Consider the following 14,835-nt stretch of genomic DNA (forward strand, 5'->3'; position numbering starts at 1 on the left):
CATCTTTGGAACAAAAGGTTGTGGGTTCAACCCTGATCTGGACTTTGAGATTTGGGATGTTGAACTTGGTTGATATTCTAATGCAGTACTGGGGAGCATTGCATTGCTGAGGTGCTTTCCTTTGGACTTTGGTGTTAAACTGAGGTTCTGTCTGCCTTTGCAAGTGAACATTGAAGATCTCATGAGTTATTTGAAAAGAGTCATGTCTCGTAATCCTTCTTACAAATTGATTGTTCACTTCATAACTGTTTGTGGGATATTATGACGCACACAACAACAACAACAACTTGGATTTATATAGCACCCTCCACGCCGGACGGCGTCTCAGAGCGCTTATTGACTGTTACACAAATTGACTGTTGTGGTTGATTTTAAATACATTACATTTAAGAACAATCACCTGTGAGATATTTCATTCATTATAGATGTGATATCAAATCCAAGGATCATTAGATAATTATATTGTATCGCTTCTGTGACAGAGACACAATATATCATACCCAGGACCCCTACTAATCTGAAGTAGCTCTTCGCTGGTCAACACCCTCCTCCCACACACAAAATTGCTGTCACACATTTATATAAGATTTTTAATCCATACTCAAAAAATACTCAGGCTATGAGATGATCCCTGGGAACCACGTATGCATTGAACCATTGATGAAGAAGTGGGAAAAAGCCAGAGAATCTGTCTATTCAGGGTCAAGTTATAAAGTAAAGACAAATTTAAAATTCTGCTCCATTCATCTCTTGCAGGTATGTTGCTATTGTGTTTGGGTGAATGGTATCTTAATCTATATGTCCTGGTCTTGCACCATTCCAGGACCCTACTTAACTCAAGTTCTCAAAGAGGCTAATCTTGATGTTTGCATACCCAGTGATTTTTCCACTGGGTTTCCATAAAAGGGCAAGTAATAATAACTTATGATTTTCTATTAATGGCTACAATTTGCACACCTTCTGCTGCATACCCTGATAAAATATGTGGGCTAGATTAATCATGGAGCACTTTCAGAAGTGCAGTGTAGAGGCTTTGCCAAAAGTTTCAATCAAACTAGTCCCTTTTCAATGAAAATATATGCTACTTAATTTCTGCCACACAAATTGTAAATTGGATCATTCTTGTTTCTTTTACAGTTGGTGATCTTTGACTTTCTTGGCATTTGTTACTTGGTCATTTGGTATTTTTCAATAGCGGCTTTATTCTCTTAGAAGTTCAGGCCACTGCGTATCTCCTTTGTGAATAAAATCCATAATATTATGCTAGTTCATCTACAAAAATCCCCTGTATGGAATCCCATTAATTTACTATAAAATTTAATCAAATGGCTAAAATTATTTTTGAAATGACTAAAACCCTGTTCATATACACCGTTAAATTATTTGTTTCCATTTTATACAACATTTATTGCAGTCCTTCTGTCCTCCTTGGGGGGGGGGGGGGGGGGTGAGACGGTTTATTCATCTCATGTAATTGGTAAACTGAAACCCAAGCCAGCCAGTATAGTATTCCATAGTATTCCAGGGCACTATTGATGATTCACTAGCCTCCTTGACTCATTAATGGGACTTTAAGGGGTCACCTGAAGGACAGCATGCCACTTAGACATCTGAATGAGGAGGGTGGTGTTTTCTGAGTAAACACCAAATAATTTTCCTTTAATATGCGTAAAGTACACTCAGCCATTTGCTGTTTACTGTTTGAAAATGGATTGCCCTGTACATGCCAGATTTATCCGCCACTCCTTGACTCACCTCTTTAATTAGCAAGGACAATTAAATTAATTTTACATCTTTTTTTTCCTGATAAGTACTTGATTTTTTCCATGAAAATCAATTGGTAACAAAAAATCACCTGAAATTATTTTTTAAAACACAAATTCATGATTTTATTTAGGGGTCCACAATTGTGTGTGTGTGTGTTAAGGGGATGGTATCAAATGTATCCTTTCTTTTGTGTTCATTTCTTCCCTCCGATTTTCACGGCCTTGCTCCCTCCTACCTCTCCAACCTACTCTCCCCCTACCTACCTGCCCGTACCCTCCGTTCCTCTGGCTCCGGTCTGCTCCACGTCCCCCGCCCCAACCGCCCTACTATCGGTGGTCGGGCCTTCAGCCCGATGGGAACTCCATCCCCCAGTGCCTTCGCCTTGCTTCCTCCCTTTCCTCCTTCAAGGCCGGTCTCAAAACCTTTCTCTTTGACCGTGCCTTCAGCTCCCCTCTCGACTCTCTTCCTCCTCCTCGCTCCCTCCCTTCCCTCCCCTCACCCTGACCATTTCCCCCCTCCTCTCTCCCTCCCTTCCCTCCCCTCACCCTGACCATTTCCCCCCTGCTCGGGTCATGACCCAACTGTGCAGCGCCTTGGGACGTCCTCCTGACGTGAAAGGCGCTCTATAAGTGGAATCTTGTTGTTGTTGTTGTTGTTGTTTCTCATGTTTCATGACATAAAGGGAGACCTAAAAAAAACTAGATTTTTATTTCAGTGCCTTGGGATGTCTTCCCGACGTGAAAGGCGCTTTACAAATGTAATTTTGTTGTTGTTGTTTTGTGAATAAAAATAAACTTTAAAGGTCCCTATGAATTGGTCATGATATTGTTGTGTTCTGCTTCTGGCTGGCCAGACAGCTTGGTATCATTAGCAAACATAACTTGAGATGTTTTTCATTTGGCAAGTTCCAGGTTAATACAACTTATTACAATATTGCAAAAAATTGTCTCCTCCAAAGCATTACAAATAATGTTGAACCTGAGGATCCAGAATGCCACTGCTCACTGCCCTCTAGATGGAGCTTTTTCTATTCCTCATCACCTTCTACTTATTCCAACAGCGCTTTTCATTCCAACTATCTAATTCACCATTAATTCCATGAGCTTTTTAAAGTCTCATAGAGGGACCTTCATTAAGTGGCTTCTGAAAGTACCAGTAAATTCTATTTACTGGATACTCCTAATCCACTTGTCTAGATACTTAAAAGAATTTCAGTAGATTTATCAGACTTGACCTATTGATTCTAATCCAATGATGAGAACTCCTTATACAGTACCACATTGACAGTAATCCTACTATAAGGTTCACAAGCATTTTCCGCGCTGCAGATAATTTTCAGACTCGTGTCTCATTCCTTTTCTATTCTCCTGGCCTCAGGTTCTGTTGCAGTTTACAATATTTCCTTTTCCATTTGCTTGTATCCTACAGTGTATCCATCTGCTCTTTTTTGCCTTGTAGATATTCAATTATTTATAAGTTTCTTATAAATAACACATACTTTACTGATATCTATGTATGTTAAACAGTTCAGAGTTAGCTACATTTTGATGCTCCCAAGCATCAAAGCCTAACCTGTACCTAATACTCTCTGGATTTAGGTAAGCGGGGTGCATTCCTCCAGTTCAGAGAGTGCATTCCAGAAACCATTCCATTCCAGAAACATGGAAATTCCACATACGTGGAACTCTCAGTCTGGTTTGGATGCTCTTATGCAGAGTAATGGGTTTCTGCATGGGTGACCNAAAAAAAGGTTTACAAATATATATTACTTAAGTGCTGGTGTCTTGTCCCACTGGAACACCAGGTTATCTTTCTCTTCTTGATGCTTATTGATGCCGGTCACAAGACCTTTCTCTTTGACCGTGCCTTCAGCTCCCCTCTCGACTCTCTACCCCTTCCTCGCTCCCTCCCTTCCCTCCCCTCACCCTGACCATTTCCCCCCTGCTCGGGTCCTGACCCAACTGTGCAGCGCCTTGGGATGTCCTCCCGACGTGAAAGGCGCTCTATAAATGGAATCTTGTTGTTGTTGTATTGACCTACTGGGCATTTCTAATAAATCTCTATTTTATAAATTTCACATTTCCAACATTTGCAGTTCTTCCTTTTTAATAATTGTGACCTATTCGACTTTGGTCAATAAGAAAAAAAATATCTTTCTACTTAATTCTAGTAGGGACAGGGGCAACAAGCCTACTTCTGCATTTCGTCATTTTCCTTATTGCAAAGAATAAGGACAGTCTGACAAAATTTGACATTGCGCTTTTCATGACAGGAGGGCATCTCAAAGCACTTCACAAGAATTCTGTAAAGTGCAGTGACTGTGTATTTTGCAGTTAAGACAGCAAATTTGCACACATATGCACACACCAATGGCCCCCCACGCCCCCAACATCCCTGAAATGAAATGCTCAATTGCATCTGCGAGATTGTGGTCAGGGCATCGGCAGAAACTCCCTCGTCTCACAATGTCGAAATTGTGTCTCAGTTGGTGCATTGACCTGAGAAGTGAATGTGCAGCTAACTGAACGACCGTGGTGAAAGGCACACAGGAATTCCTAGATGAAAAAAAATAATCCTTGCATTTGATATAATACCTTTTCACCTTTTGAGACGCCTTCAAAGTGCAAAACCAAGGTCCATCCAGTTCGCCTTCTACCATCCTTGTTTTCACAATAATAATCCTTGCATTTGATACAGCGCTTTTCACATCGGGAGGAACGTCCCAAAGCGCTTCACAGAACACACTGTAAAGTGAATTGACTGTATATTTGTGGGCGAACGCGGCAGCCAATTGCGCACAGCAATGTCCCACAAACAGTCGTAGATTGAAAATGACCAATTTATTATTGTTTTTGTTTTGGAGGGATTATTATTAGGCTCTGTGTGGAGTAAGGAAACTTGCCCAAGGTTTCGCCCTCTGCCTGGAATTGAACTCAGGTCTCTCGCTTGCAAAGCGAGTGCTCTAACCACTGAGCTACAGGACTCCAGACAACAATAATGGAGGTGTTGATGGCAATATAAGATAAGTGATGAGATAACTAACTTCAGGTACTCTCTCTCTCTCTCTCACACACCCACACGCGCGATGCCAAGTTCCTCAGGACCGCAGTCGGTCCTCTGATGGCCGAACTCGGGCTATTTGCAGCGGTGGAAGAAATGGGAAGTGAATCGACCTTTTTGTTTTTTTTAAAAAAAATAGAAAAGCAAAACGTACATAACGTGGCGGAGGCAGTAGTAGGAGCCCCGGACCTGAGCAGTGCACGTGCTTCACACCCCTCCTCTCCCCTCCCCTCCCCTCCCGCCCTCTCCCGCAAACCCTCTCCTGCAAAGCACCTCGTCTCCAGGGCGCCAGAGCCCCTCCTACAGCCGGAAAGAGAAGCGGCTCCTGACTCCCCTCCCGCCTCTCAGCCACTGCCAGTCTCCGGCAGAGAGAGGAGAGGAGAGGAGCGGAGGGACCCGCACCACACCAGCCCCGCACCGCACCGCGCACCCCGGACCGGGCACCGCACCGCGACATGGCTTCTTCACACTGCACCAGCGACTCCGGACTGGAGATCAAAACCAGATCAGTGGAGCAGACCCTCATCCCTCTGGTCACCCAGGTAGGTCTGAGCACACAGGGAGAGAGTGGGGGGGCACACAGAGAGAGAGAGAGTGGGGGGGCACAGAGAGAGAGAGAGAGAGTGGGGGGGCACAGAGAGAGAGAGGGGGGGGGGCACAGAGAGAGAGTGGGGGGGCACAGAGAGAGAGAGTGGGGGGGCACAGAGAGAGAGTGGGGGGGCACAGAGAGAGAGAGTGGGGGGCACAGAGAGAGAGTGGGGGGGGCACAGAGAGAGAGTGGGGGGGGGCACAGAGAGAGAGTGGGGGGGGCACAGAGAGAGAGTGGGGGGCACAGAGGAGAGAGTGGGGGGCACAGGAGAGAGAGTGGGGGGCACAGAGAGAGAGAGTGGGGGGCACAGAGAGAGAGTGGGGGGGCACAGAGAGAGAGAGTGGGGGGGCACAGAGAGAGAGAGTGGGGGGCACAGAGAGAGAGTGGGGGGGGCACAGAGAGAGAGTGGGGGGGGCACAGAGAGAGAGAGTGGGGGGGCACAGAGGGAGAGAGTGGGGGGGGCACAGAGGGAGAGAGAGGGGGGGGCACAGAGAGAGAGAGAGGGGGGGCACAGAGAGAGAGAGTGGGGGGCACAGAGGGAGAGGGGCACAGAGAGAGAGAGTGGGGGGCACAGAGAGAGAGAGTGGGGGGCACAGAGAGAGAGAGAGTGGGGGGCACAGAGAGAGAGAGAGTGGGGGGGCACAGAGAGAGAGAGTGGGGGGGCACAGAGAGAGAGAGTGGGGGGGCACAGAGAGAGAGAGTGGGGGGCACAGAGAGAGAGAGTGGGGGGGCACAGAGAGAGAGAGTGGGGGGCACAGAGAGAGAGAGTGGGGGGCACAGAGAGAGAGAGTGGGGGGGCACAGAGAGAGAGAGAGTGGGAGACACAGAGAGAGAGAGTGCGAGACACAGAGAGAGAGAGTGCGAGACACAGAGAGAGAGAGTGGGGGGCACAGAGAGAGAGAGTGGGGGGCACAGAGAGAGAGAGTGGGGGGCACAGAGAGAGAGAGTGGGGGGCACAGAGAGAGAGGAGTGGGGGGCACAGAGAGAGAGAGTGGGGGGGCACAGAGAGAGAGAGTGGGGGGGCACAGAGAGAGAGAGAGAGAGAGAGAGTTGGGGGGCACAGAGAGAGAGAGAGAGAGAGAGTGGGGCAGAGAGAGAGAGAGATAGAGAGTGGGGGGACTGAGAGAGAGAGAGTGGGGCAGAGAGAGAGAGTGGGGCAGAGAGAGAGTGGGGGGCACAGAGAGAGAGAGTGGGGGGGGCACAGAGAGAGAGTGTGTGGAGGGGGATACAGAGAGAGAGTGTGTGGAGGGGGGTACAGAGAGAGAGTGTGTGGAGGGGGTACAGAGAGAGAGTGTGTGGAGGGGGTACAGAGAGAGAGTGTGTGGAGGGGGTACAGAGAGAGAGTGTGTGGAGGGGGTACAGAGAGAGAGAGAGAGAGAGTGTGTGGAGGGGGGTACAGAGAGAGTGTGTGGAGGGGGGTACAGAGAGAGAGAGAGTGTGGAGGGGGTACAGAGAGAGAGTGTGTGTGGAGGGGGTACAGAGAGAGAGAGAGTGTGGAGGGGGTACAGAGAGAGAGAGAGAGTGTGGAGGGGGTACAGAGAGAGAGAGAGTGTGGAGGGGGTACAGAGAGAGAGTGTGTGTGGAGGGGGTACAGAGAGAGAGAGAGTGTGGAGGGGGTACAGAGAGAGAGAGAGAGTGTGGAGGGGGTACAGCTCTGCACACTGACCAGCTGCCAGGGGCCGCACCAGACCTGCCAGCACCTGCCCCCCCCCCCCCCCCCCGGGACTGAGTGGGGAAGAAGGAGGGGTGTGAGAGGGGGATAAGAGTGGTGCATTCCTGTCTAGAAGCCCCCCCCCCCCCCCCCCCCCCGGGCTGGGCTGCTACTCGCTTTGGAGATCCCGTCTCCAGGAGGAGAGGAATGTGCCACCGTTTCATCCACACAGTCAGTCCCCACTCTGACAGCACTGCAGCCACCCCAGAGTGTGTGTGTGTGTGTGGGGGGGGGGGGTACTGTCTCCTAGAGAGAGGGGGGGAGTGTGAGAAACAGCCACATAGAGAGAGAGAGGGGGGGGGGAAGGAGGGGGAAGAAGAGCCAGGGAGAGAGAAATAGCCACAGAGAGGGAGAGAGAAAGTCAGAGAGAGAGATAGAGAGAGAGAGAGAGAAATAGACACAGAGAGAGAGAGAAAGTCAGAGAGAAAAAATCAGAGAGAGAGAAAAAAATCAGAGAGAGAGAAAAAGTCAGAGAGAGAGAGACAGACAGCCACACCGAGAGAGAGATACAAATGTAATCTTGTTGTTGTTGTTGTTGTTGTAGTCGGTGTTTCATTTACTGTGAACTTTTACGATAAAGCAGTGGTTCTCCCATCGGAGATAAAGGACATTTCAATTCTCTGTTAAGCTCTAAACCTGTCAGAGCTTTCCGCACTCTCAGCGTTTACATCTGAAGTTTAAATTGTACAATGTGGAGATCTTTAAGGATTAGAGTAAAGATTACTCCCTCCTTTTTTCCTTTGCCTGTCGATCTGTTGGGACCTATTGAGCTGTAAAATTGCCAAGGACAACTTTTAAAAGGGACACTGTACTTGTAACATTTTATAGCTCTTTTGACTGTTCCTGTCCCAGCAGGTGACTAAAAAGGCAAATCAGTGACTAAAATGCTCTTTGTTTGCAAACTAAGCCTTTTGTTCGATCTTGTTTTCCCATTTGCACGTGCATTTGAACAAATTTATTTGTTGGGAGTCATTCAATAATCAGAAAATGATATCGGGTCGGATCATTGAGGCACAATCTTGGATCTGTCAAATTTTGACTTTTCCGGAAATTAAGATCAATGATGTTTGCGCTTTTGAAATCTGCTGATAAATAACTTGTAATTTGCTATTAATCTGTGACATTTACAGCGGTGATTGGGTTAGTTGAAATGCATTCCTTTAGATACACTGTTGCCTTAAGTACCAGAGAAAGTAAGAGCCTGAGGGAAAAGAGTTCATGACATTTTAAATGTTTGTAAACACTGTGCTACGCTAGCCACATACTGTGTTTAAAGGACTTTGGGGGGGGGGGGGGGGAGTATATTACGTTTGTAAAAGGGGTTATTTGGACTGCTGTAGCATACAGATTAGAGCACTCGCTTCGCAAGCGAGAGGACCCAGTTTTGATTCCTGGGTGGGACGAAATGTTGGGCAAGTTTCTTACTCCACACACCTCTGTTTACCTAGCAGTAAGTAGGAGCTCAGTTGTTAGTCAATTGGCGGATCGCTTTACTGGGATAATAATCCTTTCAAAAAAATAATAAATTGGTCACTTCAATCCACGACTTTGTGGGGCACTGCTGTGCACAATTGGCTGCCTTGTTTCTCCCACAGAATGTACAGTCAATTCACCTACAATATTCTGTGAAGGGCTTTGAGAAGTCACGCAGACGTGATAAGACGCCATATCAAATGCAAGGATTATTATTAACAATAATAATAAACGCTTTGAGACGTTTCAACGGCGTGATAAGTTTCTTTATCAAATGCAAGGATTACTATATAGTATTTGTGGAAAGAAAAATATTTTAAAAATTCCATGTGGAAAGTAAAGTGCACACTGGTGCAATTCATGTGAATCTGGCTGGTAATTTGTAGAAAGCTGATTTTGCAAGTAATTGTTTGTGGAGAAATTCTCCGATTCTGTACTGATTTCCAGATGAAGCATTTATCAGGGGAGGGGCATATACTTTATGCATACATAGATTTCCAATGTGTTTGGGTTGATTTCAAGTTCCTCACTCTTGCATATATACCTTGCCCCTTTATCTGTTTATCTATCTCTAAATCCCACCTTAAAACCTATCTCTTCAACCATGCCTGTGGCCATCTCCCCCTACTCCCTTGCTTGGCATCCAACTCTGCCACTGTAAAGCACTCCAAAATGTCCCATGTAAAGGGTGTTATATAAATGCAAGTTGTGTTGTTCTAAGTGTGTATAATTAGGCCATTCCAACGGGTGGGGGAGGTCATGAGTGGTTATGCATTTGGTGTTTTTTTTAATTATAGTTTAGGTAAATATGTAAGTGCAGAATTAGTACAGTAGTAGATTTGTCTACTCACAATTGATATTTGGTGTGATCACTCATAATACTTTGCAGCGTGGACTATTTCAACACTACTATTTTTGAGGAAATATTGTGCTAGGCCTCCTCCCTCCCAGTTTTGCTTTAATAACCAATGATGTCTATTTAGGTTGGCCTGACACACAATAACTAGACTTGTCTTGTTTCTTTTGTAATTCAAAACTGAAGTTGAGTTCCTGATGCCTGAAGTTTTGTTTAACACTGATACTGGAGCAGCTTCAATGTGATTGACTTTGGGCACCAGTAAGATACAATTTGCTGCTGCAGGACAACTCTGTAAGCTGCAGAGAGGAACAGTCAGCCGAGGCAGTAAGATTTGTGTTGTGATGTGTTTGTGCATATCATGGGGTTGAGAATGATGGACAGATGCCAGTGTTGCCTGGAAGCATTGTCATGAATTCTTTTCGTGCATTGTGTTTGGACCACAATAACACTGCCAGCAGTTCCTGGAGTGAATCTTGTCACGGTTTTATACCAGACTGTCAATGTGTCTGGCTGAGATTTGAAGTGCTTTTTGTACAGGCAACAAACGGGAGCATATATTTACATCAGGGCTGTTACCATGCTACACTTTGCTTTTTGGCAATAGCACAGTAACATTGCAAATTAAGAGCATGCTGTTTGTTCATTAGTGCCATTAAGTTCCTGTACCTCATTAACAGAAAATTGCTACCTGAAGTTCAAAATCAGTTCACTTTTAATATGAACTGAAATGAATTATCTTGCTTTTCACTTCTTTCCCCCCCAGAAAAACTACAGAACCCACACCCACTCAAAACCACAGGATCTGCAGCTTTCACCCTGAAACCGCACTCCTGCTGCTCCAATGTGGTTGCAGCAGAATGCAGAGAACAAAGTGATAGAAAGTGTTCTAAGTGAGTGTTGAAGGGGGTTTATATTCATGTGGTAGCCAATATAGCTGTTGAATATTGATCTCAAAGGGATCTAATCTGATTTTAAATCTGTGCTACACTGCAGTCATTCCAGAATAAAGTCTTCAGCGTAAACTGGTGCACTTGAGAAAATGTGCTCTGCAACACAAGAATCTCTTGATAAAGAGAAGTACTGTAATTTAATGACTGCAACTTGTGCCAAAATCTTGAGCATACTCTGCAAAAAGGATAAATATCTCAGCTTGATGCGATTTTTCTTGGTTAAGTTGTAACTACTGGCCTATTTACTCATACGTGGATTCTCAGATTTTAGGGTTCCACCAAAACAAATTTATAATGCAGCTTAGTGAACAAATAGGATCATGCACCCACTGTGATTACACGGACTTGGTGACTTTCAACTTTTATGAACATCCTGATTCAAAATGGGATTTGAAATACACTTTGCTGTAGAACACATGAAGGTCCAATCCAGAAGTTTGGATTTGCTTTATGGTTTTTGAAATTTAAAATGGTCGCTGGCATTTTCACACAGACCACCATTGTTTCATCCACAATAATTACACAAAATCACACCAATTGTAACTTTTAGTTGTTCAGATTTCTGAAGGGTGCTGCGATTAAACATTCTGTAGCATTTGAGATGTATGACTGGGCTGTCAATTATCTATCGTATAATTGGAATAGCATTAACAATATGATGTCTCACTCACCACCTCTTCTGTTTAGAGTCCTGTCCCTTATGCAGAAAGACACAGGTTCTCAGGACCAAGAAGGGCATGGTTGTGAGACATCTGTCCATATTTCACTTCCTGCCTTGCCTCCTTCAAGGCACGCCTCAAGACCCTCCTCTTTGACCATGCCATCGGCCACCCTTCTACCTTTTCTGCGCTCCACCCTCCCTGATCTCAACCCCCCCACCACCCACCCCCCCAGTTCGGGTCCTAATCCCTGACTGTTCCACCCATTCGATGTCCTCCTGACATGAAAGACTCTTTACAAGAGTAATTTTGTATTGTATTCGTCAGTTTTGTGATGATTTGCTTTGGGATTTATCAAACCATACAAAAAGATCTATTGGGGGCTATAATAAAAGTAATCCTTGCATTTGGTATAGGACGTCTCAAAGCCTTGAAAGGATTTTACTGTTAAGTTCTCCTGATGACACAGCTGGTAAAGTCATTGCTTAGTGTGAGACTGAGCATTTTGGACTACTGGAGGGGCTTAGCTTTGGGATACCACATTTGGCCTCAGAATCCCACTGTTAGTCAGGCTTGCTGGATTCAAATGAATATTCATTCCTATCTTAGGGTTAGGTCAATTCACTTTACAGCATATTCTGTGAAGCGCTTTGAGACGTCTAGAAGACATGAAAAGCGCTATATCAAATGCAAGGATTATTATTATAATTATCTCCTACTTAAGCGCTCTGAGACGCTACCTCGTGTGAAGGGGGCAATAGATATGAAAGCTGTTGCGCTTTCCTGATTTCAAGGTAGGTCTTTTTTGGACCATGATGAGGGCGAGTTTTAGGCTTGGTCATTCTGAACTTGAAATGAGTGACTGATAACCTTATGGGGAAAAAACTTGGTGCTAACTCTTGAAAGGGCCATGTGTTCTCTGATTCTTAACTCGTAAACTGTTATAAAGTTCATCTACAGAATGGCAGTAAAAGTATCAGCCAACTGGAGATTGTTTACATTTTACTAAATTGCTAAATGAACCAGCAGATGAGGTTTTCTCTTTTAATTTATGAACTCAGTTGTAATATTCTTTACGATCCAGACAAAAGTAAATATAGGCTGCATTCTCAGCACCAGCGGTTGTTCAGTGAAGTAGGTATCCTTTAATAGAGCTGAAATTCACGCAATGTTTTGCTGAAAGTGACCCTCAGTAAACACATGCTTTGCTAAATGCTTTTGGTGTCAATATTGTATAATTTCCAAATAGTTTAACCTATTCAACATGGGAGCTGTCTAATTTTCAGGACATTGAATGCTCTATGGGCAAAATTCTACCCCCAGTTCCAAATTGAATGACTGATGATGATGATGATGATGATAATAATAATAATTGTTGATTTGATATAATGCCTTATCACGTCAACAAAATGTTACAAGCTGTTTCACAGGATTTTAAAGTGTTGCGTCTGTATCTGTAGGCAAATGTAGCGGACAATTTGTACACAGCAATCCCCACAAACTGCCAGGAGGTGAATGATCCATTTTTTTATATGGAAGATTGGGAGAAATTCCTTTTTTTTTAAAGTATCCTGGGATCTTTAATCCCCATCTGGATAGACCAGGGGGATCTCATTTTAAGGTCTAATTCCCCATCAAAGAATTTGAGTATCTATGAGCTCAAAATCCTGATGTGAGCTTGAACCTCCAACCTTCTGACTCAGGAAAGAATGCTGACAACTGAGCTAGAAACATGTTAGGGGAAATATTTAAACTTATGAAACGTTTTTTTTCGTTTCTAGGATATATTCAAAAAGTCAAATACATTACACATACATTTCTTAGTTCTAGCATTGAACTCTCAATTACACTGAATCAATTGACAGGCTATCTGCCCTGCGTTGCACAATCAGAGCTAAATCCATTGCTGGCTGACAAAGGATATGTAGTTGAAAGGCTATATAATTGGCAAAGAGAGGAAATCAGAGATACGTTTTGAGTAACTTTTGTACCACGGGATTCTTTCAATCTACAATGAGATTTGCATATCAGTGTTCCATGCTCCTTTCTTCTCTCGGTGAATTGCTGTTGAATATTTTCTAGTGTTTCTGCAAGGGGTGCTTTCATGTGGAAATATTCATGAGCGTTGTCCAGTTTTTGCATTCAGCTTAAATGGTTGACGATAATAAATGGCCTTCATTTTCGTTACATCTATTGGTAGTAAATTATTCTATTCAACATTTGTAAGATTGAATAGATTTAGTTAAACTTTGTCATTTTAATGAGGTTTTTTATTTCAGCCAATTTTGTTTAGCAGCAATTTTCCACAGGACAGAGGTGCTTTACTTTGAGCACAATGGAAGATATTCAGCAATAAATGAACCACTTTGTTTGAAATCAGTTTACTTTACAATATGTCCACTTCTAAGCCACAGTTAAATGCAAAAAAAAAGCTGACAATTCTGATTATTGCATTTAACACTTTAGGAGCAACAACATTTAACAAAGGTGTAACATTTTCCTTTATTTCCTTGTGAAACAGCTTGTGACAAAATTCACTGTGCTTGTTGTCTCCAAGGTAAATGTTCTGAAGCTGTTTAGTATATTGTGGAGTGGCTTGCTGCTTTCACAGGATGTTGGTCAGGCAGTGGTTGGAGTACCGTATCACTCTGAGAAAGCTACAGTGATCCTATGACTTAGGAAATCAATTTTCTTACAGCAACTATTTAGAGAACTCCAGTCTTCCCCACATCCTTACCTGCGCTAAGCTTCACTTGCCCATTACCCTTGTCCTTGCTAGGGTTCACTAGCTTCCTGACTCCCAGTGTATCGCCCCAGTGAGTCTTTCCCAAGTCTCACACTCCTGCCTTGCTCCCCTAGACTCGTCAGGCTCAGCCTTTTTTTGCACATTTCTTGTCCCTACTGCTCCGCAGTCAGTGGCTTAGCCTTCAGTCATTCCCTGAAACTTCCCTATATCCTACGGTCTTATGTCTCTATATAAATCTTGAAGTCTCTTAGAAACTTATCTTTTTGACTGTGTCTGTGGCTACCTTCCTCCTTTCACTTCCCTTGCCCTTTCTTCTCAGTATATGTGAAAGATGTAAATACAAGTTGTTAGATTCTAATGCAAGCCAATATACCTGTGCAATGGTTGATTCACAGGTGAATGATTCCTAGGAAATGCTTGTAAACTGAATAATTTTGGGCCAGTTAATAGTGATTCAATTGCACTTGAGTAGATATCAAGTAAAACTAGTTCGCTTATGAAAATTCCCCCCCCAAAAGGTGTAAACATTTATGCATTAAAATACAAAGATAAAATGGAGCAAATTATATAATGTTCTCTGTATTTTCTCCCTAATTCCCTTTTCCCCCACTTGTTGCCTACAAAAATGGTCACTACTTTTGACAATAATTGTCTGCAAAGAGCTTCACAACATTTCAGTATTATAAGTACTATATTGAATGCTTTATTATTATCATTGTTATGCACCATTCCTCAGCTGAAATATTCTGATGGCTAATTATTCAGTCCTTTATGTCGTCTGACAGCTCTGAGAGGTGCACAAGAGGGTAAGTGACTCTTTCACTGATTTATTATTAATTCCCTCGGGTTTCTATGCCTCTTCATGACTTTCTTTCAGGTGCTGTATGTTGATGCTTCTCCTACCACCTCAAAAATAGGAGTTTTTNAAAAATTATCCCAAAGCTTGCAAGATTGACCAGCTGAGATGTTAGGAAGGAGATAAAGGAAACACTGGCTTAAATCTGCCAAAAAATTTGGAAAC

General features: G+C 43.8%; 1 protein-coding gene across 2 annotated transcripts in view; it reads left to right on the forward strand.

The window, feature by feature from the left end:
- The first annotated feature begins 5,244 nt into the window (after positions 1 to 5,244).
- ctnnal1 (catenin (cadherin-associated protein), alpha-like 1) overlaps positions 5,245 to 14,835 on the forward strand; it is a 155,183-nt gene continuing 145,592 nt past the window's right edge. For both annotated transcript variants that reach the window (XM_007897569.2, XM_007897570.2), the window contains exon 1: positions 5,245 to 5,369. In XM_007897569.2, the coding sequence (XP_007895760.1) occupies positions 5,283 to 5,369 (87 nt within the window). In that variant the 5' untranslated portion in view covers positions 5,245 to 5,282. The remainder of the gene's footprint in view (positions 5,370 to 14,835) is intronic.

The sequence above is a fragment of the Callorhinchus milii genome, unplaced genomic scaffold (genome assembly GCF_018977255.1).
Source record: "Callorhinchus milii isolate IMCB2004 unplaced genomic scaffold, IMCB_Cmil_1.0 Scaffold2, whole genome shotgun sequence".
Lineage (NCBI taxonomy): Eukaryota > Metazoa > Chordata > Chondrichthyes > Chimaeriformes > Callorhinchidae > Callorhinchus > Callorhinchus milii.